This window comes from Gallinula chloropus, assembly GCF_964237585.1.
Source record: "Gallinula chloropus genome assembly, chromosome: 17".
Taxonomy (NCBI): domain Eukaryota; kingdom Metazoa; phylum Chordata; class Aves; order Gruiformes; family Rallidae; genus Gallinula; species Gallinula chloropus.
This window is the reverse complement of record NC_140102.1, coordinates 11,632,453-11,654,548: the sequence shown is the minus strand read 5'-3', so window position 1 is coordinate 11,654,548 and position 22,096 is coordinate 11,632,453. Positions and strand designations below refer to the sequence as shown.

The following is a 22,096-nucleotide window of genomic DNA, read 5'->3' as shown; positions in this document are numbered from 1 at the left end:
TGTGACTCTGGATAACCCATGAAGAGAAGGCAAAACCCAGAGATGCTAAAAGCTTCTTCCATGCTGATGGAGAGTAACTACATTCCTTGTCTACACCAACTGCCTAAAGCTCACTTCTACCTCAGCATGAAGATCATGTTGCCCTGCTGTGCTCCTTAGGAGTGCAAGTGGAGTGAAACAGGCAAGTAACCTACTTCAGCAAAACTTTTTTTTTAAAAAAAGTATTTATTTAAGAACACTTGGGATGGGGGAATTAAGTCTAAATATGAACAGATGCTTCCCCTGTCCCCTGTCCTTAACACTGAAGATAATTGATAGTGTCTCGATTACACAGTACAGGACAGAGGTGAGCAGTAGCTAGCAATGTTCAGTCTGTCTCTATGCCATCATCATCATCATCATCTTCCTCATCTCCACTTTGAGACTGATCTTCTGTAAGGGAACAGCTCAACAAGGACTTCTGTACACACCGTCTTTCCTCTGCAACAGAGAGAGCAACAGAGGGTCACTGATCTTTTCACACACAGTGGGATATCCTCAACTTCCAAAGAAAAGAATGTGTCTTGGTTCAGGAATCCAGAAGCAGCCCAGCACACCCTCTGCAGCCCCCAGGAACTGGTCACATTTTAGGCTGAAGGAACTTACCTTCATTTGTGCAGTTCTGCAACAACATCAGCAGCTGTCGTCTGTTATACTGAATCAGAAATTTCTGACATGTCCTTATAGTACCTGTAGGAGTCACAAGAACAGTATCTGACAACCTACACACCCCCAGGGCTCAAGGCTGCTAGTCTGTTTTCTGAAGGTGATTGTACTGAGTGACACATGTCCCAGACAACAACTTCACTAATGCAAGTGCACAAAGATTGGCTACAGATGTTGTTTCTGCACTGCTGAGGTCAAGGGGTGGAAGAACAGTAGTTAATCTGCCATGTCCATTACTTTACTTGCCCAAGCTGGTTAATTTTCAGGTCAGGGATGATGCTATGCTTTCAAAAGATGTATTTTTAAAAGAAAATGATCAATATGGTATGTGCTGCTCTGGTTTTGTGTTAAAGGGTAATATACAAGCACAGTTAACAAGGGAGTCAACAAAGCACTGCTGCTGCCCGCTTGTTACTTCTCCCTGCCCGAGGCTGCCCGTGAGCGACCCCGGGACGTGTCTCTGGCACCCCGAGCCCCCAGCCGAGGTTCCCGCCTTCGAGCGGGCCTGCCCGGTACGCGCCAGCTCTGCGGCCGCAGCCCGGGGCTGACCTCCGACGTGCAGGGTGTTGAGGAAGCAGGGGTAGCGCTGGGCCCGGCTCTCCAGCTGCCTCACGAAGGGGAGCGCGGAGCACAGCAGCCGGTAGAAGTCCTTGCGGCAGCGCAGGAGCACGGTCCCGGTGTAGGCGTTCAGGTACTTCACTGCGGGGACACACACACACACACACGCACCGCTGAGCCCGGCCCCGCACCCCGGCCCTTCCCCCGGAGACGCTCCGCCCAGGGCGGCGTGCCCGGCCCCCCCACCTGTGAAGGAGATGGAGCAGCAGGCCAGGCCGTAGTCCCCGTGCACCCGCCCGATGGCCTCCCTGACGGCGACGCCCACGGCGCGGTCCTCGATGCACTGCCGGCACCGCGGGTCCTCCGAGACCACCTCGCACAGCACGTACCTGCGGGGAGCGCGCGCGTCAGCCCGCGACGCCGCACGAGCCTCAGAGCGGCGGCCATACCCACCTCACCTGTTCTTGAAGCGAACCATGGCGGCGGCGCCGGTCTGGACGGACGTCGCGCTTGGCCAACGGGCGAAGACTCTCTTCGTACCTCCGCCAATCGCCGCCGCGCAAGGGCGGGACAAAGGAAGGACTCCCCCCCCCTCTCTGCGCATGCGTTCCGCTTCCTTGTGCCGGGGCGGCTCTCTCGGGGCGGCCTCGCTGCCTGCTGGCACCCTCCGCGCGGGGGCGCGCGCGGCTCGCGGCTACTCGGACCGGCGTGAGGGGGCGGCCGGGGGCCCTGGGGAGCCCTGGGGGTGTCCCGGGCCCTGGGCTCCGCGCTCCGTCAGTCTGTTCGTCTGGTTTCAGCCCACCTCGGCTGAGCCCGCTTCGTCTGGTGCCAAAACGCCTCGGTGATGGACGCGGGGTGTCCTTTGCCTGACCGCAGCCGCCCTGGGGAGGGGGCGAGGACAGGCCCGGTGCTGCAGCTGCGGCTGAGGGCTCCATCGGGGCGCCCAGCGCCTCCCCCGTTTACCGGGGGCGGTCGGGCGTGCGGGCTGCCTACCAGGTGCAAACAGCCCAGCAAAGCGTGGAGCAGAGCGACTTCCAGTCATTCCTGCAGCGGCTGTCAGGTCGCTGACCTCTGGCGTGACGCGGCGAAGCAGGGAGCGCTCCTTGAAAGGGTCTGGCTGAGACGGCACTGGGGAGAGGGGAGGGGGAGGGAAGAGACACGAGGTGGGGACCCGAACATGAGGCGGGGGAAAGCCCCGGTTAGGGCATTCCCATCATGATTAGGAGCAGCTGTAAAACACACACAAAAAAATCCTTAAAAAGGTTTAAAATTTTGTTTTAATTTGACAGTAGCCCGTGGAAAGTGTTGCTGCCTTCCCTGTACACAGATTTGCCTACTCTGCCCCTTTCCTCTGTGAATCCCGGCATCATCTTCGTTATTTTTGTCCGTTCATGGATGTAGTGATGTCACATTGTTCCTAACAGCACGTCACTTTCCTCCTTCCTCTTTACAGTTCTTTTTCCAAAGAAATTGCTTCAGTGGCATTGGTGAACTACTTTGATTCCAGAATCCCTGCTACCAACATTTAGTAAACTTGAGATTGCATCCTGAAAAACCCAGGAAAAGGCTATGTCACCATCCCTAGGAGTATGTAAAAGGTATGCAGATGTTGTGCTTGAGGACATGGTCTGGAGGACATAGGCAGGGTTAGGCTGCGGTTGGACTCTGATCTTGAAGGTCTCTTCCAACCCAAGTGATTCTATGACTCTATGACGGGAGCAGCAGTGCTGCCAGGGTCCCTGGAGCCAGATCACATGGGAGCGCTGAGGCACCGTAAATTAAGTGGGAACTCATTGCTAATTCAGAGTGGAAACATCTTCTTTAATGACCTTAATTCTAGACAAAGAAAACAATGATAAACCCAGTGGTAATCCTGTCCTGGGTGATAAACTTCTGCCCTCTGAAATAGATGCCTGTTCTGCTGCTCTCTCCCTTTCTCTTAATTCCTCTCTTCTTCGCCTGTGATCACGTTTTTGAGTCAAGTTTTCTTTTCAGAGAACTGCAGGGTATGAGTCTCAGGGGAGAAAGAAGCACAAAGTCCAGTACAGACTTGCCAGGAGACCTTTTCTTTTGGACCATGACCAAAGGAGCCAGGGGAAGTTTGTCAGCTTTTGAAGCTGATGCAGACAGAAGCATTTACTCGATGAGAGAGGCCGCGTTGCATTGATCTCTGCTGCATTGCTTTGTGTTTTAATATCCAAACTGGGACCTAGCTGTCATCTGTTCCACTTGTCAATACAGCAAGCTCCTGGATGATAAGCTATTCTCACATTTTTGAGTGACATCAAACACATTTCCCTGTATTTTCTGTACGGAGTGATGCCCTGGCTTAGCCTCCTGGTGTGCCTGCCAGGGTTTGTTTGCCTGCTGCCCCTGTCTTTCAGGTGGCAGCCCCCATCCCGCCTTCTGGCTGGGCTCGGGTTGTCCTGGGCCACTTGGTTTGCTTTCATTCATGCCCTGCCTGGTTTCCTTCTCTTTGCAAGGCAGGGCTGTGTCTCTGACAAGCAGAGCATGTGAGTGCACTCTGCCCTGTAATCCAATAGGACATGTGCACTGTGCATGCTACAGCCTGGCCCTGTGTATAGAGAAGGCCACCGTTTTCGGTCCAGAAGGCTGATTAGGAGAGACACGATGCAAAGAGAGAGCAGTGTTGTGAGAGAGCCCTGTCCTGCTTCATTTCACGTAGGATATTGCCTTTAGTTCCCTGTTGTTAGTTTGGAGGATGCATAGAGCAGCCCTGGGCTGCCACAGCTCCCTGTAGAGTCACTGCCTGTGTTAGTACAAGCCGTGTGAGTCTGGTCAGGCATCACAGCGTGCTGAGCTGACAGCACAGGACTAAAAGGTTGCAACATCTTCACATTTGTTTTTCCCACCTCCTCACTCCCATCCTCTGCCAACTCTGCTGTATTGATTCCAGCCTCAGTGATTCAGGAAACTGTCGCCAGTGATGGTGAGTTACACCGTCGCGGTGGGAAGGAACTGTCTCCTAAGAAAAGATCTGAGAGAGGAAAATTCAGAAAACGGTATTGAAATTGAGGATGGGCTCAAGAGACCTGCCAAGAGAGAGGATGGATGTCTCTCCTGCAGACTTGGAGAGACAGTGTGGCCTCAGGATAGCTTATCAAGTAGAAATTGTGGAGGACAGAGTATAGGACGGCAGAAACAACGTGTGCTGCCTGTACACATCAGAGACAATTCATAAAGAGTTTGAGAACTTCGGGTAGAAGATTATCAGTTCATCAATGGTTGATTTATAAAGTGATGATGCTACAGGGGTGCAAGAGGAATACTCAGGTCTCATTTTCCCAGCTCGTGCTTGTCACATGTGGTAGTGTGCATGTGGTTCCCAATCAGTCCCAGGTTGCTTTTATTTCCATTTTAGCTCATGATTTGACATTTTGCTGCAGGCTTGAAGATCTAGACCCTCATTTTGGATTTATAAGGCATTTGTAATCTCCAGATTGAGGGTTAGATTGCATTTGTATAGTATAGAATTAATTGTGCTAATAAGCTGCAACAGACACTGTGATTAATGCATATGTTTTATTGTATACAGCCAGCTCTTAGACTTTGTATTTATTTGCTATAATTAAAATTACCAGCAAATGTGTTCACTGAAGGAACAGGTATCAGTTAGTGAATCCTTGCAATCTTTCTAGGTAGGATATTTCCATTTTATAGAGGGGAAAGTGAGGTACTGGGGGGTTCAACAATTTGCTCATAGTAGACAGCTGTCAGTCTGGGGATGCAAAGCAAGGATATAACGTGAGCAGAGGGAACCAGCATGTTAGTGCAAACTGTGTGGGAGTATAGGTCTTGTATGTTGCTTGTGCATAAGCTAGACAAGTAATTACATTCTGTAGTAAAATTAGGATGTGCTGGTACTCCATCCTTGTGGTACTGCAATTTGATCCTCCCAAACCATGATTTTTGCTTCCCCCTGGAAGCACAGAACTGGAGTTTGCCATCGAGTGTGGTATCAGAGTGGGGGGTGACAACTACAGTTTGTTCCACTGTGTGCACATTGCATCCCCAGATAACCCCGCAGTCGAAAATACAAAACAATCTGGCTAAAATTAAAACTGCTTCTTAAATCCTCTGTCTGATGTTGCCTGAAGCTTTTTGTTCAGTTTGTCTTCACAAGGTCACTGAGACAGAAGAGTGCATTCTCTGAGCATGCTGGCCTGGAGGCTTTCATGCAGATGCTTTCATTTAACATTTGGGACGTTCTCCTCCCTTCAGTCCTTTCCCTTTTACTCCCCCTATTTTCTGTATCTCTCTGCTCCCTCCCCTCTTTTTAGATCAGGATCCCTTGGATCAATACATGTAGGAATAAAAGCTGTCCTTTTTTATCACCTTAGTGTGCAGTCACTAATCATAAGCTTCCTGGGCACCCAAGCTGTCATGGGCCAGAGGCTGCTGGTCTGTCTGCCAAGGCTGCCACACGTGCTGCCTGCAGCACTGCCCCCATCTTCGCTGTCATCCTGCCATGTGGAATATTTGTCTTCTGAAACCACTTGTTTGAAGCAAATTCTGCTTCTGCCTCTTTCAGTGGCTTGTGATCTTCGACTACTGAAGTTCATAGTAATAAATTCATGTTTCTTTCAGTATTTCTTTTTTAATAGTCAAGGAAAGGAAATTTCTCTTCAGATTAACGGCGACTCTGTGCTCTGAGAGACATCTGAAGTGCTGCAAGGTGAGCTTCCACTGAGGTATAGAAAGTTGGAAGTACTTTGGATGACTGAAACCAAATTTTAAGATCTGATAAAGGACATGAGTGTCTATGAGTTTGCTGTCCAGAATGAACACAGAATCACGAGTCTTCCCTTCCTGTGGAGATAAAAACAGTGTGAGAGAGAAGCAGTGCAAAAAGGTGGTGTGCCAAGCAAGAAGCTGATCATAAACTTCTGAGCTGCTTTTTCTCCAGCTCTGCAATGGGAGTAATTGCAAATACTTTACTCCTGTGAAGATGCACGTTTAAAATTAGGACAATGTCCACTTGAATGTCATTAATTATCAAATATATTAAAACTGCTTCTGTATAGGAGAGGTCTGTAGGCAGCACACTTCATTTGCAGCAAGCCACAAATGCTCTTTCCAAGCTAGTTAATTAAATTAAGGCAAAACCTAGAATATTAGTTGAGATTGTTCAGGATTCTCTTTTTCCTTCCTGCATTAGGAAACACAGACCGAACAGCAGGCCACATAAGTTACTATGTAATCTGCTATGTAAAACCCCCATATTTAAAACCTCCTTAACAGGGATGTTAAGATGGATTAATTATTCTTTGTTCTGGTCTCTGAAGATAAAGGGTAATTACTATTAATTATGTGTAATTGAAAAATTGCTCCTTGACAAAGAATCCAAGAGCATTAGCGGGATTTTAACTTCTTGCTACCTGTAGGGAGGTGGAGATGTGGTGAAGACTGCTGTAAACTTTGGAACAGCCTTGGAGAGTCTTCCTTGCCTTCCAGCCTGCACTGGAGAACAGACCTTCCAGAGAGAGCAGATCTTGGAGCCTGCTAGTGAGATGGGACTCAGGGTTTTGTTCTGAGCTGAATGGCACTTAAACAGAGGATGAAAAAGAAAAAATAAATCTGGTTTTTACAAGGGCAGGGCACTGTCAATTAGGTAAGATTAGTGGGTTGCTGAAATTCCCAACTGTCCCACCGATTTCCATTGCTCATGAAAAACCCTCTCACAATTTGGGTGTGTAACTACCTTTGACTTCAGTGGGCGCTGGGCACCTTCATACTCACAGAAGTCTGGCCCTTGATCTCTCCAGGTCTGAATTTCACGTTGGCAAAATGAGGCAAATAACATTTTTCTACTTCAAAGAGCGCTACAAATGAATTATTGAGTTACTATGCAGTTATAATAATTGAGCTAATAGAAGCTCTTCTGGCATAAACAGAGCCTACTCTGAGCCACCCTCTTCACATATGAGTTGGTGGGCAGGCTGCTCTGAAACAAAAACAACGTGTCTAGTTCTGCTTGTCTCACAGATCTTTGCTCTCTGCTTTTCCTTGCTCCTGAATTCCCATGTGCACATTAAGCCAGGGTCCTATTGCACCGTAAAGACCTATCTGCTTATGTTGCCATATTCTGAACACTCCTTTCTCTCCACAGCTTCATCTTTAACTCCAGCAGCCTAGAGCAGCACAGGATCAGAGATGTCTTCCTCTCCCTAATGAGGGAGGCAATGAAAAGCATTTTCCAGTGCATCCATCACTCAGTGGCTGTGGCGCTGAGGCGAGAGGACAGGCATCCTGGAGCAACTTTGTTTATATAATCCCTGCCTGCTGCCTGGCTCCATCAGGGCAGCAGCGACATGTGCAAGGGAGGAGGGGGAGCTGCTGTGGAGCTGCTCGGTGGGGCACGGCCGGGGCTCCCCACGGCAGCTGCAGGGTCCTGGCTTGTACCGGTGTCAGCTTGATGCAAAGAGTGTGTCAGTCACTGCCGAGCTGGAGCACAGGGGTCTCAACTCGTTGTCTGACCCACCCCGACAGAGCCCTCCCCACCCGTCTGCTCTTGCCGCAGTGTCCCACTGCCCAGCGCAGCCAGCGAAAGCCTCCCCAGAGCAAAGCGGGGTGCAGTGTGTGAGTGCAGATTTGGGTGCAGAGGATCAGCTGCGGCTCTTTTATTTCTGCTGTGCCGACGGGGGGTGCTCACAGAGCCCAGTCAGTGCAAACACGTTTCCAGAGGCACTGGTTGTTCGAGATCAAAGACGACAAAAAGCACTGGAAGCATCTGACCTATTTTGGGAAGCTTGCTGGGGCTTTTTGCTGTTATTTTGTTAATATTTTTCTGAAGATATGCTTGCACCTGAGTGAAAGAGACTGCAAATATTTGTCCCTTTTTCTAGCCATGCACACCACGAAGACAGAAGCAAACTAAACAAGGATCTTGCTGCGTTTGCTAGGCTGATTCTACCAGTTGCCCTGAGGGCACAGGGGGGATTGATGTGGCACTTGAGATGACTTCTGCCTGCTGCTGGTTGGTCCCGAGCTAAAGCTCCTGCTGGTGCACACAGCAACTTTCTTGCAATGCTTGGTGGCATCTGCCACTGTGAGATGATGTGGGAGCACTTGACCCAGGGCATGTCCCTCAGGCCACCTCAGTAAAATTCCATAGCGCTCGTGCTGGAACTCAAGCAGCTGTTGCTATGTGACCTCCTCTGTCCCTGTTTCATACCTGTGATGCTTAAAAGATCATGTTTATCCTGCTGTAACTTAATTAGAGCTGAATTTGGTCCTCCTGCCTCTGAACATGAGCAGCTTCCATCAAGTCATCTAAAGGATCAGATCTGGTTTCTTCTCTCTCTCTCACTACTGGTGGCATCTGGTTTCATTTTCCATCTTTCCTAAGGGAGCTCACTTTTCCCCACATTTCAGCATATGCCTGTTGTATGTCAGCACCCTGGGCTGCCTGTGTCTCTGTGCCAAGCCAAGTACCACTCTTCCAGCCAGCAATGTGCAAGATGGTATAGAGACAGAACGTGAGATGGGTCAAGAATTGGTGGTGTGGACTGTGTGTGGCTTAAAACTGGTACCTGCTTATGGGTCAAGAAACTAAGCTGGAGCCAGTGAAGTGTGGGTTGGGTTTGGCTTTTTCCTCTGTGTAGGATGTGTGGAGGTGGCAAGATTTTTCATCACGTAGCATCACAGGAGCCATTGCTTTGGTACAGCATGGCTCCTCTTCATTGGCACACAATGGGCACCTAAGGGACTTCTCAGGGCAAATAGCAGGGCTAGCACAGGACACGGCACTCCCAACGCTGTAACCTAATGTCCCATGCTGTCTGCACGACTTCCACATTTATTTCTAAATATACTGACAGGGTTTTCTGCATGCAATGGTTTGTCTCCAGGAGATGGATTGATTCTTTTAACAACTTCTCTCTCTTCTCCTTCCCTGTCCCCACCCCAACCACTTGGCCAAACCAAAACTCCCTCAGCTTTCTTTGTGGCACACAGAGGGACAACTATTTAAACAATAATTTTAAATTTCTTTATTTCTGTAAGATGCAGGATTTTAAAAAAGCATAAAGATGCTTTTGAGTGTTTATTGTGTTCCTCTCAAACACACATTCAACTTCAGCTCTCAACATTTTCATGTATATTGCTACATAGATAAACTCGTTGCCTGAAAAAGCACATATACTCCCTATTATTTCTCCATTACTATGTTACCCAGTGTTGTAAGACCAACATCTGTGAGTCAGATGACAGGCATTAACAAAATAATTTAAAAATAATTTTATTTAATTAGTTTACTTAAATTATACATACAGAGCTCTTTTATTTTTGGGACTTGCAGAGTGCAGGTGTTTCGCTGTAAGCGTGGGGGCAAGCAACTTCATTAGTCTTTTAATAGTCTCTTACTATCAGAGACTCATGGTGTCACCTTATATTGAAGCTCATTTTTCAATAGAAAAGCAGAAGATTACAACATGGATACAGAGCTCCTGCTCCCATTCACGTTCCCTCCTACTCCACACTGTGTTCGCCAACAGAAGGATTACCACAGCAGCACACACCACAAATGGAAGGACACAAACTAAGCCTTGAGTTCAGGTCTTTGGTGCCTTTCACACGTTACAGCTTTATGGAGGAGGTGATGTTTGGAGGAGTGGGTACAAGTAACTTTAGGTTAAGTAATGGACTTAAGGAGTTCATATCCAGAGTGTCTTTCTGGCTGTCAGCGCAGTGTAACCGTGTCACCGATATCTAGTCTGATGTTTTCTTTATTATTATTCATAAGCTCCCATGCTGAACAGCAGTCAGCTCTCCAGGCTCTGCCATCTCGGGGATTATCAGGCTCGCAGGGTGGTTAAAGTCACTTCCCCTGGAGCCTTCTGCCTCTGAAAAGTGCCCCAGGCTAATCACTGTGAAATGGGACGCCTGTCATGTCTTCTTGTTCAAGGATGTGTGGCAGGCCTGTCATTCACTAAAAGCCTTAACATCTGGTATTACATGGTAATCCTCACACATCAGGCTTCCGAAGAAGAAACTCGTGGAGCCCAGCAAGGTATGGCTCAGCCTTCATTTGCATAACTCCCAGAATGCAAGGCAACTTGCTCTCCCTTCTGAAATCATTAATAAGCAATAAGAATATTATATAAGCTGGCATCTTTTTTTAAACCATGATAATTTCAAATGCTATTATAATTAGGACGAAGATGAGAGTTTGAGCTGGGGGGGAGGGAACAGACAAAGGATTAAGCTGATCTCCACCATGACGTTAGAAGGTAGCTTTGTCTGTTATATCCTGGTTTGGACAATAATGGATATGCTTTAGGCACATGAAGAGGCAAATAGACAATATATTTAAAAGTATTAATCCTTTTCATCCTGAAATGTTATCTCTTGACATAAATAGGATCACAGCTTTCCAGTCCACTTATATTCTGACTAACTGACCCTGTAGAGAAAGCCTGAAATGATATAGATATATCTTTGTGCTGTATCCTGGTGACTATCAGCTCCATAGTGGGTCACATAACATGGACAAAAATGCTCTGTTGCTGAGAGTATCTTTGTGTGAGCCAGCTGATTGTGACTGAGGTGCTACCACATCCCAAGAGATGTGGCCTCGTGGGTGGCAGCTCCCAAGCCATGGCAGATCAGACGTGGTATTTCCACGAGGGAAAGTTTAGCGTCCGGATTGAGCAGGCAGGATTTGCTGGAGAAGGAAAACCAGGAGAAGGTACGGCGTATAGATGTAACTAATCGGGCTGCTTTCTTTGGAACAGGGGAGATTTAAAAAGTCACTTGTCAAAATCATTCTCCCTGTAACGCTGCAGCAGCCCTCAGATATGAGCATGTTCCTGATGTTCCCCCTCACTCACATGCGCGAACACGGGCAGGCAGGCGGGAGGAGGCAGCTGCACTGACACACTATGGGGTTTGCAAGAACACGATGGCAATTTAGCAGAATGATTAAAAGATTGCAAACATTTATTAATAGCTTTGCTGCTGCAGCAGCTCTGCCAGAGAAGCCTTGCTTCTTCAGGGATGCTCTTACCTCCTGCCCATTCCCTTCCAGAGCTCTAGAAATGGAAATGTCAGGTGTGGACTCGGTTTCAGTTTAAAGCCAAAGCTACACTGGGTACTGCAGCCCCCTTTAGCCCACTACCCCAGGGTACCAGATGGTACACAGAGCAAAAGGAAAGGTTTTTGTCTTTTCAGCTATTGCTTGGCCTTTCTTTTCCTCCCTGAGCTCCTCTCCCTTTCCCTCATTGCTCTTCCTTACAGCAGGGTTGGAGAGGATCTGCTGAAAGTTCTTCAGAGCAATCTAATCTTCTAACATGAGCACAATCGGTTCTTCTGCAATTCTCCTGACTGTCATATAATCTCTTCAGTTGTTTTTTTTTTAAACTTTAACACTGGTAAAAGGGAGGAGGTGAAGATTCAATTAAAAAAGAAAAGAAAAGAAAGGGCGATTGGCTGACAATCACCTTGTACTTCACGGCTGATCCTGCTGCACAGCAGTAAGGACTGTAAATGAGATGGGCAATTCTGATGTTTGAGTGCACAGCATCTGAGACATTTTTATCCCACAGACCAGATGATGGTGACTGACTGATATGAGTTTGCAGCAGGAGGATATTTATCCTACACATATGGTGACCTCCTCCATATTCCTATCCACAGCGAAATAATCAGTTTCTTCTACTTTTTTTTTAAACTGGGTCCTAAGAGAAATTGAAATGTCTGGACAACCTAAAAGAATTTTTTTATTCCTGCTAAGCAATGATGACAGCAGATATGAATGCTTGTGTCTCTGTCATTATCTAAAATCCTGCTTGTAACTGGGTAGGATGACAGTGCACCTCACCATGGTGTTTCTCACACAGCATGGCCAAGTGACTGGACATGCCATTGGGCATCAGCAGCTGACTACCTGTGCTTGACCTTTTAGTTGCATCAGGAGAATGTTTCTTCTATTCATATGCATCATTTAACCATGCCACTGGGCTGTTTCAGAAAGTTGTCATTGCATAATCACTACATCTCGCTTAATGCAGTAGAACAGGCAGGAAGGAAAGTGAATTGGATCCTGTAGATTGGAAAGGAGGAAAAAAGTGATGATGGAAAGATGCAGGAAAGAAAATACAGTTGAATTATGAGTCCTGCATTATTCTTTCCTGAACCTGCCTTGACCTGATCGGGCTTTTTTTGAACTGTTTCCCCTAGTGCATGAAGTTTTTGGTTCAAATATTTCCTTTGTTAGTTTTCAGGTGCAGCATCCAATTTGATCTTGATTAGCATGAATTTTTGTCTATTGCAAGGGGATGTTGCTTATGAAAAACATCCTATTATCTCCATTCACTTTGTATATATACCACCCTGGTCACGGGGTGACCTGACCTGGGACACTACACAACCTGAGAGATAAGAGTAAGCCCCACAGAACACTTCCTCCCTTGGGATGTTTAAGGAAAGTCTGTATAAATTAGACAGCCTCTAAGGCCTTTAAAAGGCCTGCTTTTCTAGGGAATTAGTATAATACCTTGAATAATCTTAGTCTAAAAGGCAGGTGCAATGATACTGTGGATGCAATTAGGCTAATTGCTTCTTCACTTTTTGTCTTCAGGAGCTGGAACACCCCATGCCCGGAGTAGCCAAAGAATGCTGTAGATGAGGATGAAGCAGATCTGGAGAGGTACCTGGTCTCAGGTGAGAAAGAATATAGATAGGATCCTGCAAACACCAGTTCAACAGAAGGTTTCAGTATCTTTGATTTCCAAGTTCACTCTGTGCAATAACAAGAGATGCCTCACAGTCTTGGGACAATTAGGACACCTATTGGTGGAATTGTTTTGGCATTTTTTTATTCATTTCCTGAAAGGCTGTTTTGGGATGTTTTGGCCTTTACAAATATTTAAAGCACAAAATTTTATTTCATCAGTATTTCCCCTGCTCCCATGAGAACCTCAGCCCTCACTAAGGCTCTTGCCTCCCATGTGCCTAATTTTCTTTTTAATAATTATTTTCTTGCTCATTAATAAAAATATACATTGTGCTTTGTAAGTATGGGAACCACCATCCTCTCTGTTGTGGAGTAGTCACAGTGCAGTCACTCCAGCTCATATTGCACAGGTCAGCATCCAGATGGGGCTGGAATCTCTCCAGAGATGGAGACTCCACACCCCCTGGGCAGCCTGTCCCAGGGCTCCCTCACCCTCACTGGGGAAAAGTTCTTCCCCATGTTGGAGCAGAACTCCCTGTGCTCCAACTTGCAGCCATTGCCCCTTGTCCTGTCTCCACAGACACTGAAAAGGGTCTGGTCAATTCCCCTTGCATCCCATACTTAAGATATTTATAAACATTAATAAGGTCCCCCCTTAGTCTTCTTTTCTCCAGGCTGAACAGTCCCAGCTCACTCAGCCTTTCCTCATAGGGAAGATGCTCCAGGCCCTTCATCATCTTTGTAGCCTCCTCTAGACTCTCTCAAGGAGATCTTGGTCCTTTTTATACCAGGGAGCCCTGAATTGGACACAACACTCCAGGTAGGACCTGACCAGGGCAGAGTAGAGGGGGAAAATGAATGAAATTGCAGGACTTCATCTATTCTATCCTTCTCCTTTCATTAAAGGAAGATGGGGGTTTGACATTGTCACCAAGGGATCGACCTTTGTGATTTTCTTTCTTAGCCATGATACAACAGAGGAGCTGGGGGCAGCACTCGGGTGCAGCCCAGATACACCCTTGAGACCCAGTTAGCCAGCACGTGTACCACCTTTCTAATGCTTGGATTCCTCAGAGGCTAAGGAATACAGTCAGCAGTAGCAACATCACTACATGTTTACTAATTGCAAAATTTGGAGATGCTGAGCCTGTCCCTTCAGCACTATGAAAAGTAAGGAGGTGAGGATCTTCTATTACTCACTGATACAGGAACATTGCAAGAGAAAACAGATATTCTTTGTGTCCTTGATAGGAGACAGAGAAGAGGTAATAATGAAGAAAGAGAGGAGAGGTTAGAGCTGATATCAGAAAGAACAAGTGTCATTTCTGAATGCCAGGTACTTGTGAATAACTTTCTAAGTGCTGAGAAAAAAGTAGAAAGCAGGACAGGGATCTTTTCTGGGATTGGGTTCTTCTGTGGAGCAAGACCCTTCTGTTTAGAGAAAAAAATAAAATTGAAGATAAAATATTCCCAGACAACATTAATATAGAAGCGGTGAGTCTGTACATGAGGAACTTATAAAACTCTGAAGTAGGTCGGTTTTAAAATGCTATCAGAACAAAGTCATTAACTTTAAACAGAATGTACTTTGTTGATTTGATGATGAATTAAAAACTGGAGGGAAAATGAAAAGGCAGCTCATGTAAAGCTGCATCATCCTCTGCCTCCATTGAGACAACACTGTATCACCTTTGTGGCAGCAAAAAAATCTGTCAGGCTTTGTCATTGTTTTGCATCACAGCACGACCTGAAAGCAAACCCCCTCTGCCATCACACAATGCAGTGCCAGGGATCACTTGCAGTGGCCATATAACTGGGGAATATTGCTTTTGTCAGCACAGCTGAAGGCTGACAAACCAAGGGAATTGAAATATATTGCTTTGTTTATTCTGTTTGTGTGGACCTTCATCAACCTGACCAGTTTTCAGTTCCAATAGTAGCTACATGAGAATTTTCTTTTTCAAGATTCTACTTGCAAACGTTTGGCTTCAACTGATGGGTAACATACTCTGGAATGCCTGTCCTTGGTACCCTTGCTCACTGCTGTCCTGTGCTTGCTTTCTCACACAATACTTGAGTGAGCCATGGGTCACAGCCATTACACTTAGTTTATGGAAGACATACCTGAATCACTCTGATCACGTTGTTAAACTCTCCACTTGAAAGAAATGTAGTTTCCAAATCTTTTTTGTAATAACAGTAACAACCAGCTTCCAGACCCTGCTGGTGTTCTTTGGCATCCACTTTGTATTATCCTCCCTACCTGATCATTCTTTTCCTTCCTTTCAACAAAGTATTGATTTAAATTATTTCCCCTACTGTAAGTATTCACTCCCAGCCCCTCCAATCTCTGCTAATTACAGCAAATTTGATATGTTTATCTTGGCTAGGACTTGTGCTTTACTTATTTACATAGGTGTTTACCCTAAAGCTCATGAAATACCTATCTTTGTTGTCTTAGGCTTGAGAAAGGACATTTTCCAGGAGAGTTCCATTTGCCTCTGAATAAAGCCCACATGAACAAAGCAAATAATCGGTGGAATCCCTTTACTCTGGGTACCTGATGTTCTGTGCAAGTTCAGAAGTCACACAGGGGAACACTCTCCTGCAACACAATTAGAAGAGATAGAGCTGCCCATCAGCTCTGTGCATTGTCTTGTTTGGACGAGGATGTGGGTCCTGGGTGGATTTCTCTCACAAAGGAATAAGCAAACCTAAGTCTGACTTTTCTTGTTAAAATTCTCTTTGTCTTTTCCTCATAGGAAGTAGAGAGGTGTGCCTAGTATCATGCTTCACCTAGCTTTGTCAGCTCACCTACTTGTCGCTGTGTCCATCACTGAACAGTGTCACTAAGTCCTGGTAAGGAGAATTTCTTTCTAAGTGAAATAAAAGGTTCACTTTCAGAGATGTGCTCAATCATTGCCACAACAAACCAGTGAATGGGTTAGAAGCTCCAGTTGAAAACCAGGGTGGCACAGATAATGGTGTGGACAGAGGGGGCTGGAGTGCCAGTGTCAGTTTCTAAGCACTTTGGATGGTTTCTGCATTATTCTTATGCACAAAGGGATGTGGCTTTTGGGTGCTTATGAGTAATGAGTGGAGTGAGTTTGTTTGGTGTCCCTGTCCCCCAAGGCCACTGCCCTTTGAGAGAGAACAGAGTGTACCACTGCTTTTGGCAGCCACGCTCCCAACCTGACGCAGTCGGTTTGGGGGGGCCACGGAGCCGGCAGAGATGACTCATTCCGCCTCAGTGGCTCATTGAGGAGCTGCAGGGAGAAGCTATTTATAACCAGACCTTTCAGGTTCAGTGCAGCAGCATCTTCAGCAGAGGGAGGGGGGACAGAATGGGGATGGCAGGCACGGGAGACTTTTCAGATACAGATCAACCCGCACCCCGATACTGTAGCCACCGGCTGACTTCAGCCGTCCCTTTTCCCAAGCTCAGTTCTCTGGGTGACCTGGTCCTGGTGTAAGATTCTGCTGATAACTCATCAGCTCCTCAAAGAGCAGGGAGGCAACTGTGAATATCGTCAGTGTGAAGGAAACACAAACTCTTTCTAATGTAGTTGCTGAGCTGGCTCTTACTGATTCTGTCTGACCCGTGGTCATGGCATCATCACCTTACCTTCTCCTGCCTGTTTTTATCCCTGGCTTGCCATTAAGATGAGTACATTTCATGGGTGTTTTCAAACAGTCTTTATGCTGCCAAAAAAGTCTCATTTAAACCTCCTGAGGTTTCTCTTATATACAAGCTACCACAATAATTTATAAAACTGTATTTGTTTTTCCAATCTTTCCATGGACTCATTTAATCTTTAGGTCCTTCCATGACTCCATATGTGAAGCAGAGATAATGATACCCCCTGGGTTAAGCACAGTGTGATCTATAGCTATGAAACACCACCTAAGTGGTAGTATTATTACCAGAGAGGGCCACAGAACAATAGGAAAGCATATTACACAACAGTAGAGGACAGCATGTGTTAAAGAAAATATTTACTATGAACACATGCGTCTTTGTATCTAGGAAACTGGGCCTTTATCTTGAAGCATATTGGCATACATTAAAATTACTGAATTCTATGTTAAACTAAACTTCAAGTTGACTGTTCTCTTAACTGGCTTTTGAATTCAAAGCCACATGGCACCAAGGATCCTGTTGTGTGAATTCTTACCTTGCTCTTGTTCTACCTCTGCCCTATTCTCAGACCATTTTGCATTGTCTGGAACTGGGCTGTGGTTAGATGGCTCCTTGGCTCCTGTCATTCTGCAGGCTTTTTCACATAGCTTAGATGTTGCATATTTGATTCTTCACCTTCCCTTTTTCTTCTCTCTGCTTTCTTCCTACCCCTTTTTCACCAAGTAGACAGTTGGCTCCATAGTAAATGGCCGGTGTACAGTTTGGTGAGTATAAAGTCTCAGCACATTTGGTAGATCTGTCATGTTTTTTTGTGTTTCCTCTTGTAACTGTCCTGCATCCCTGTGCTATGGACCCAGAGGTATACCAGCCTTTTTTTTTTTTTTCAGTGGGTCATGTTATTATCTTCATAAAAAAGCTGCACTACAAATAATTCTTGCCTTGAGGTCTGGCAACCAACTGAAGGGGAATTTTACCCTGCATAACACCAAACAGCATTGTGGTGATCATTTCTTTCTTGAAGCCCAGTTATAAGACTGCAGAGATTTGTGAATGTGAGATGCACCTTACATGCTTCAGCTCATAAACTGGACTGGCCTCTGCACAGTAGCCTCAACTCTCCCTAGCTGCCACATTATTTTCCTGAGTCTCTGTTTCATTTTGGAAAAAGAAGACCTCTGGCTCCTAGGGTTGCAAATATTCCTCTGAGACATCAGCAAAATGTACCTGCTGCAGAGGCATTTGCATTGGTATTGAGAGAGAGACCACATTTCAAGGGCAGGGAGTGTTCTGGGTTTGGGATTTGTTTTGGGGCTTTTCTTGAGTGGCAACCTAAGGTGTGCAGTGATTATCACTATAATGTGAACTTTTCTCCTGTTGTCTTTCTTCAGCAAATTTTACACAGTAGATAAAGTGGCTCTTGGAGCTGTTGGTTTATCCCTTCAGCAGGTGCCTTGTCTTCCCGTTGGTACCTTCAGGACCCATGAGTATGGTGTGTGCAGGGCAGCCAGCTCACCACCTCCCCTTGCTTGAGGCTTGCAACATTCTTGAGAAAGACCCCCAGAAGGGGGTCCCAAGGATGGGCTCTATGGCTGAAGAGCGCCCAGGTTTGACTCCACGGACCCAGAACTGAGAGGGCCAGGAGGGGAAACTAAGAATCTGTGTACATGTCAGAGACTGAAAGGATTTACCTCCCTGCATTTCCAATTGCTTGTTTTCTATCTGGGGAAAATCCCTTTTGACAGCCCAGGCAGTGAGCTTCTAATTCCTGTCTCCGGCTCATTTTTCACTTCAATCCCTCAGCGAACGGATTTTAATGCTTGATGGATTCAAACGAAATTATTTCCGTTCCTGTGGCTTTGCAAAAGCCTCCAGGGGGTGTGTGTGTGCGCTCAGGGGAGGAGGGACCGGGCTTGTTTTCCTTACACTCCAGTAAGCCTCCTCTCCGAGGGAAACATATTTCATTTCTTCATTTAGGGCTTTCTTGTGATGATTCCTCCCCTGGTGTCCCCCTGGCTCTTGGGTCACAGGAGGACCTGGGAAAGAGTTGCTGTTCTCAGAGGTACAGGATGCAGTGTTCCAGATCAGTGTTTCTGCTCCAAGTGGGGATCGAATAATGGGCACAGACTGGGCTTCCAGGAGGAGCACTGGGTTGGGGGAAGACTTTCATTGTGCCCATCTCTAGCTGGGAGTGAGACTCCACCACGGGCTGAGAGATGGGGTTAGTGATGTCTGGGTAACCAGCACTCTCAGCATTGACATCTTGTTTGAAGATGTGTCTGGGTCACCATTCTGCTATCATAATGGGCAAGCACTGCTTTTTATTACAATTTCCAGCCTCTCCTGCCAGCAGAAATCACTGTGGGGAACTGTGCAAAGGCTTTGCTTGCATAACATTCAGTCACCAGTCAGAATTGCAGCTGCTTAGCCACCATGTGTTTCTGCTGGGCTTCTTCCACAAAGTTCCTGTGTCTGGGAGGCCACACTAGTTAAATGCTCAGTATCTCAGTCTTCCATGCAAGCCAAATCACCATCACCATCAAACAATCTATGATACATGGCTCTAATAAATATTTATAACCAGCATGCTAAAAGTCCTCATTATTCTCTGGAGGATTTAGAGTGCAGCATGAAGTTGACAGTGTCTTCCAATGTACAAAACTGCTGTTGTTAGGGTTTGCTAAGCTCACTCGGTGATAACCACATCTACATTACATTCTTTCATCTTATTGTAACTGCTACCAAGCTGTCACTTGCTCAGGTAAGGAAAAAAATCTTGTTCCTGGAGCTGGAAACGTATTGTGTTGTCCTGGTTCTGGCCAGGCCAGAGTCAGCCTCCCCAAGCAACCAGCACAGGTGAGCTGAGTCAGCCTGGGCTGTATCAACCCCACCTGACATCACTCCCCATAAAAGGGGCTGCTTGGGGAGGGGGTGCTTCTGGGTGCCTCCAGGGCAGTCTGAGTGTGGCTGGGGTATTAAGGTTGGTCCTGTCCTTGTGTCCTGCAGCACTCTGTGTTATCACCGGGTGTGAGTGTAATTGGCTGCTATTGTTCTAATTATCACAGTGCTTTTATCACTAAACTGTCCTTGTCCCAGCTTGTGGCTGGGTCTCTTTGTGCTCTGGGAGTGAGTGGTGTGTGGTGCTCAGCCACTGTTTGGGGCTAAAACACCACGTGTGTTCCTCTTCAGCATATGCCTCCCTTCCAGGACAACCTCCTGTGTCCACAGCCTCCTGTGAATACTATTGATTTTAATCCTATATGTGCATTGTGTTGTGCTTATAAAGCCAGTGGGTCCAGGAGCTACAAGGCGTAGCTTGCAAGTTGGTTCCATTTTATCTATCTTGATGTTGTTGCAAACCCCAGTTCCTCTAACTTCAGCTTCTTCAGTGTAAGTATTCTAATCCTCATTCTTTGTTTTGTTAAATATTGTCTACAGGCAAGAAGCCCTATTTTATTAATGTAGTTTTCTAATATGTTACATCAGCCACTATTATCTTGCATCATAAATACTCAAAATTATACATAAAGCTTTTTATTTACAACTGAAACATCAATGTCAATACAGTAATAGAATTTCAGGAATTATTTACTTCATCTAGTTAACAGTTTGGTTGGAACTCTATGATCCTTGGGGTCCTTTCCAACCCAGACCATTCTATGAGTCAACCTTGTCAACATCCCTCAAGCTTTTGAACTAGGGACAGTAAATTGAAGTGTTAATGAACTTTGGAACTTCATTAATAAAATCATGCTAAATCTGTTAAGTAGAAGAGGACACTAATTTATGAACCAGTAGATACTGTCTAGCCTGAAAGCTTCAGCTATTTATTACAGCAACAGTATAGGCAAGTCTCTTTTTACATACCTTTAGATTGTGAAAAAATAAATAAATCTAATTGACTTTTTCTGAAGGGTCAATAAGAAATTGAATTAAATGTGAGTAAAAAGGGAGTTCTTAAATTTCTATCTCATCTTTCTGCTGGAAATGTACAGATTTTACTGCAGAAGTAACTGATGCATTAACCTCCTGCTTTGTCACCACAGAAAAGAAATAGACAAATATTTGGAAAACGTGCTTTTCAAATGCTCTCCTGTTTCAGCTGATGTCCTGGATTGCTTGTGTGCTGCTAGTTATGTTTACCAATATTTTGGTTGAACACTTTCCCTGAGTCACCAGTGTTCCTTTTGACAAAGGGGTGAGTTGTGAATCCAGCTGGATACCCACTGGATATCCTTGCCATGGAGCAAGTTATCTAATATTGGGTACGTATTAGTACATATTAGTCTGTGGCTGCACTGATTTTATCACCAGCATTTGCTAATAGCTGAGAGCTTATTTTAATACTGCTGTCCACCACGCTGTTGGAGTGAGGATAATGGTCTCACTTTTACCTAGTTGGTGACTCTGAGACCAATAAGCCTTTCATGCATTGGAAAGGCTTAGGGATACAGCTGGCAGCTTTCACCTGGAAAATCATTATCAAACTTTTATTTACACTCCATGTCATACTAACTCTCCTGTATGTGTTGCCAGTTGCTCAAGTCTAGGGTTTGCTGTGCCTTGGCATGGTGAACAATACTCTTACCACTGCCTTTGTACTTGTTTCAGTCTCCTATTTACTCATATATCCAGTCTCTGTAATCCTTTAATGGTGACAGGCTCATCAGTGTAATCTCTGAATTCTACCTGGATATCCCTTGCTATTTGTTGTTGTTGGGGTTTTCTTAATTGTACCTAAGACTGCTCCTGGCATCATGCTCACTTGTGTGCCACTGTCCAGTTTAATGCATGTTTCATTTCCTTTCAAGCTGATAGCACATTCATTTATCACTGCAACACCAGCCCTTCCTCCTGTGGAGAGCTTACCTGAGGTAGCTGCTCTGCTGCTGCCTGTAAAATTTGCAAAGCTGGCTGACCCATGACATGTCTTGCATGTCCTCCCACATGCCAAATATCTTCTTGGTCCATCCTGGTTGTCATGTGTGTGATGCTACATGATTTTACCTTTGAGCTTAATGTGCTTTTTCTCTCTCAGATCTCTTGCATGGTGGATTTTGTTTTCATTGTGTTTAAACCTGACTTGTGCTTAATTCAGAACTAGATAATTGCAATAGCTTTGTTCTTTCACCCTCCAACAGTCTTGAAAATTCTGAGGGAAAACCACTTCCCTAATAAGAGGCCAGACTATAAATTGGTTTTTCACTAAAAATCTCAGGAGATACACTCCTTAGTCATTTTTGAGATGGTAAGAATCAGCCAGGTGCATTTCTTCACTTGCCTTTTTTATATTTGCCTACAAAAATACCTTTTACACTTTATTTTTTACATGAAGTGCAGTATCTCATAATGTATATGGATTTCTAAGGGGTTTTCACTGCCAGAATTGACTGGAACCTCTTAGACATTCTAAATGCATCAAAATTGAGTATTAAGAAAAATCAAGCTTTTGATTGTCTTCCTTCTTACTGACATACCTGGCTTTTAGGTAAACAAGGATT

At 45.6% G+C, this 22,096-nt stretch overlaps 1 protein-coding gene across 3 annotated transcripts; it reads right to left on the bottom strand.

Annotated features, from left to right (window-relative positions):
• Positions 1-212: 212 nt before the first annotated feature.
• On the bottom strand, positions 213-1,744 carry POP5 (POP5 homolog, ribonuclease P/MRP subunit). Of its 3 annotated transcripts, XM_084272147.1 has the most exons (5): positions 1,722-1,744; positions 1,510-1,652; positions 1,255-1,404; positions 646-729; positions 213-480 (listed from the first exon to the last, which is right to left on the bottom strand). In XM_084272147.1, exons 1-5 carry the CDS (start codon positions 1,739-1,741, stop codon positions 368-370), a joined length of 510 nt encoding a protein of 169 aa, XP_084128273.1. In that variant the 5' UTR covers positions 1,742-1,744; the 3' UTR covers positions 213-367. The 3 variants fall into 3 exon arrangements, 2 of the variants coding, with proteins under 2 accessions (XP_084128273.1, XP_084128272.1); XM_084272146.1 differs by having other exon boundaries at positions 1,255-1,652; XR_014617692.1 differs by having other exon boundaries at positions 423-480; positions 646-1,404.
• Positions 1,745-22,096: the final 20,352 nt, after the last annotated feature.

Excerpts from the sequence above, each read along its gene's own strand:
- POP5 (XM_084272146.1), bottom strand. The coding sequence starts at position 1,741 with ATGGTTCGCTTCAAGAACAG. Across the intron at positions 1,653-1,721 it reads ATGGTTCGCTTCAAGAACAG|GTACGTGCTGTGCGAGGTGG; the intron begins GTGAGGTGGGTA and ends CGCTCCCCGCAG. Across the intron at positions 481-645 it reads GCAGAACTGCACAAATGAAG|AGGAAAGACGGTGTGTACAG; the intron begins GTAAGTTCCTTC and ends TCTCTGTTGCAG.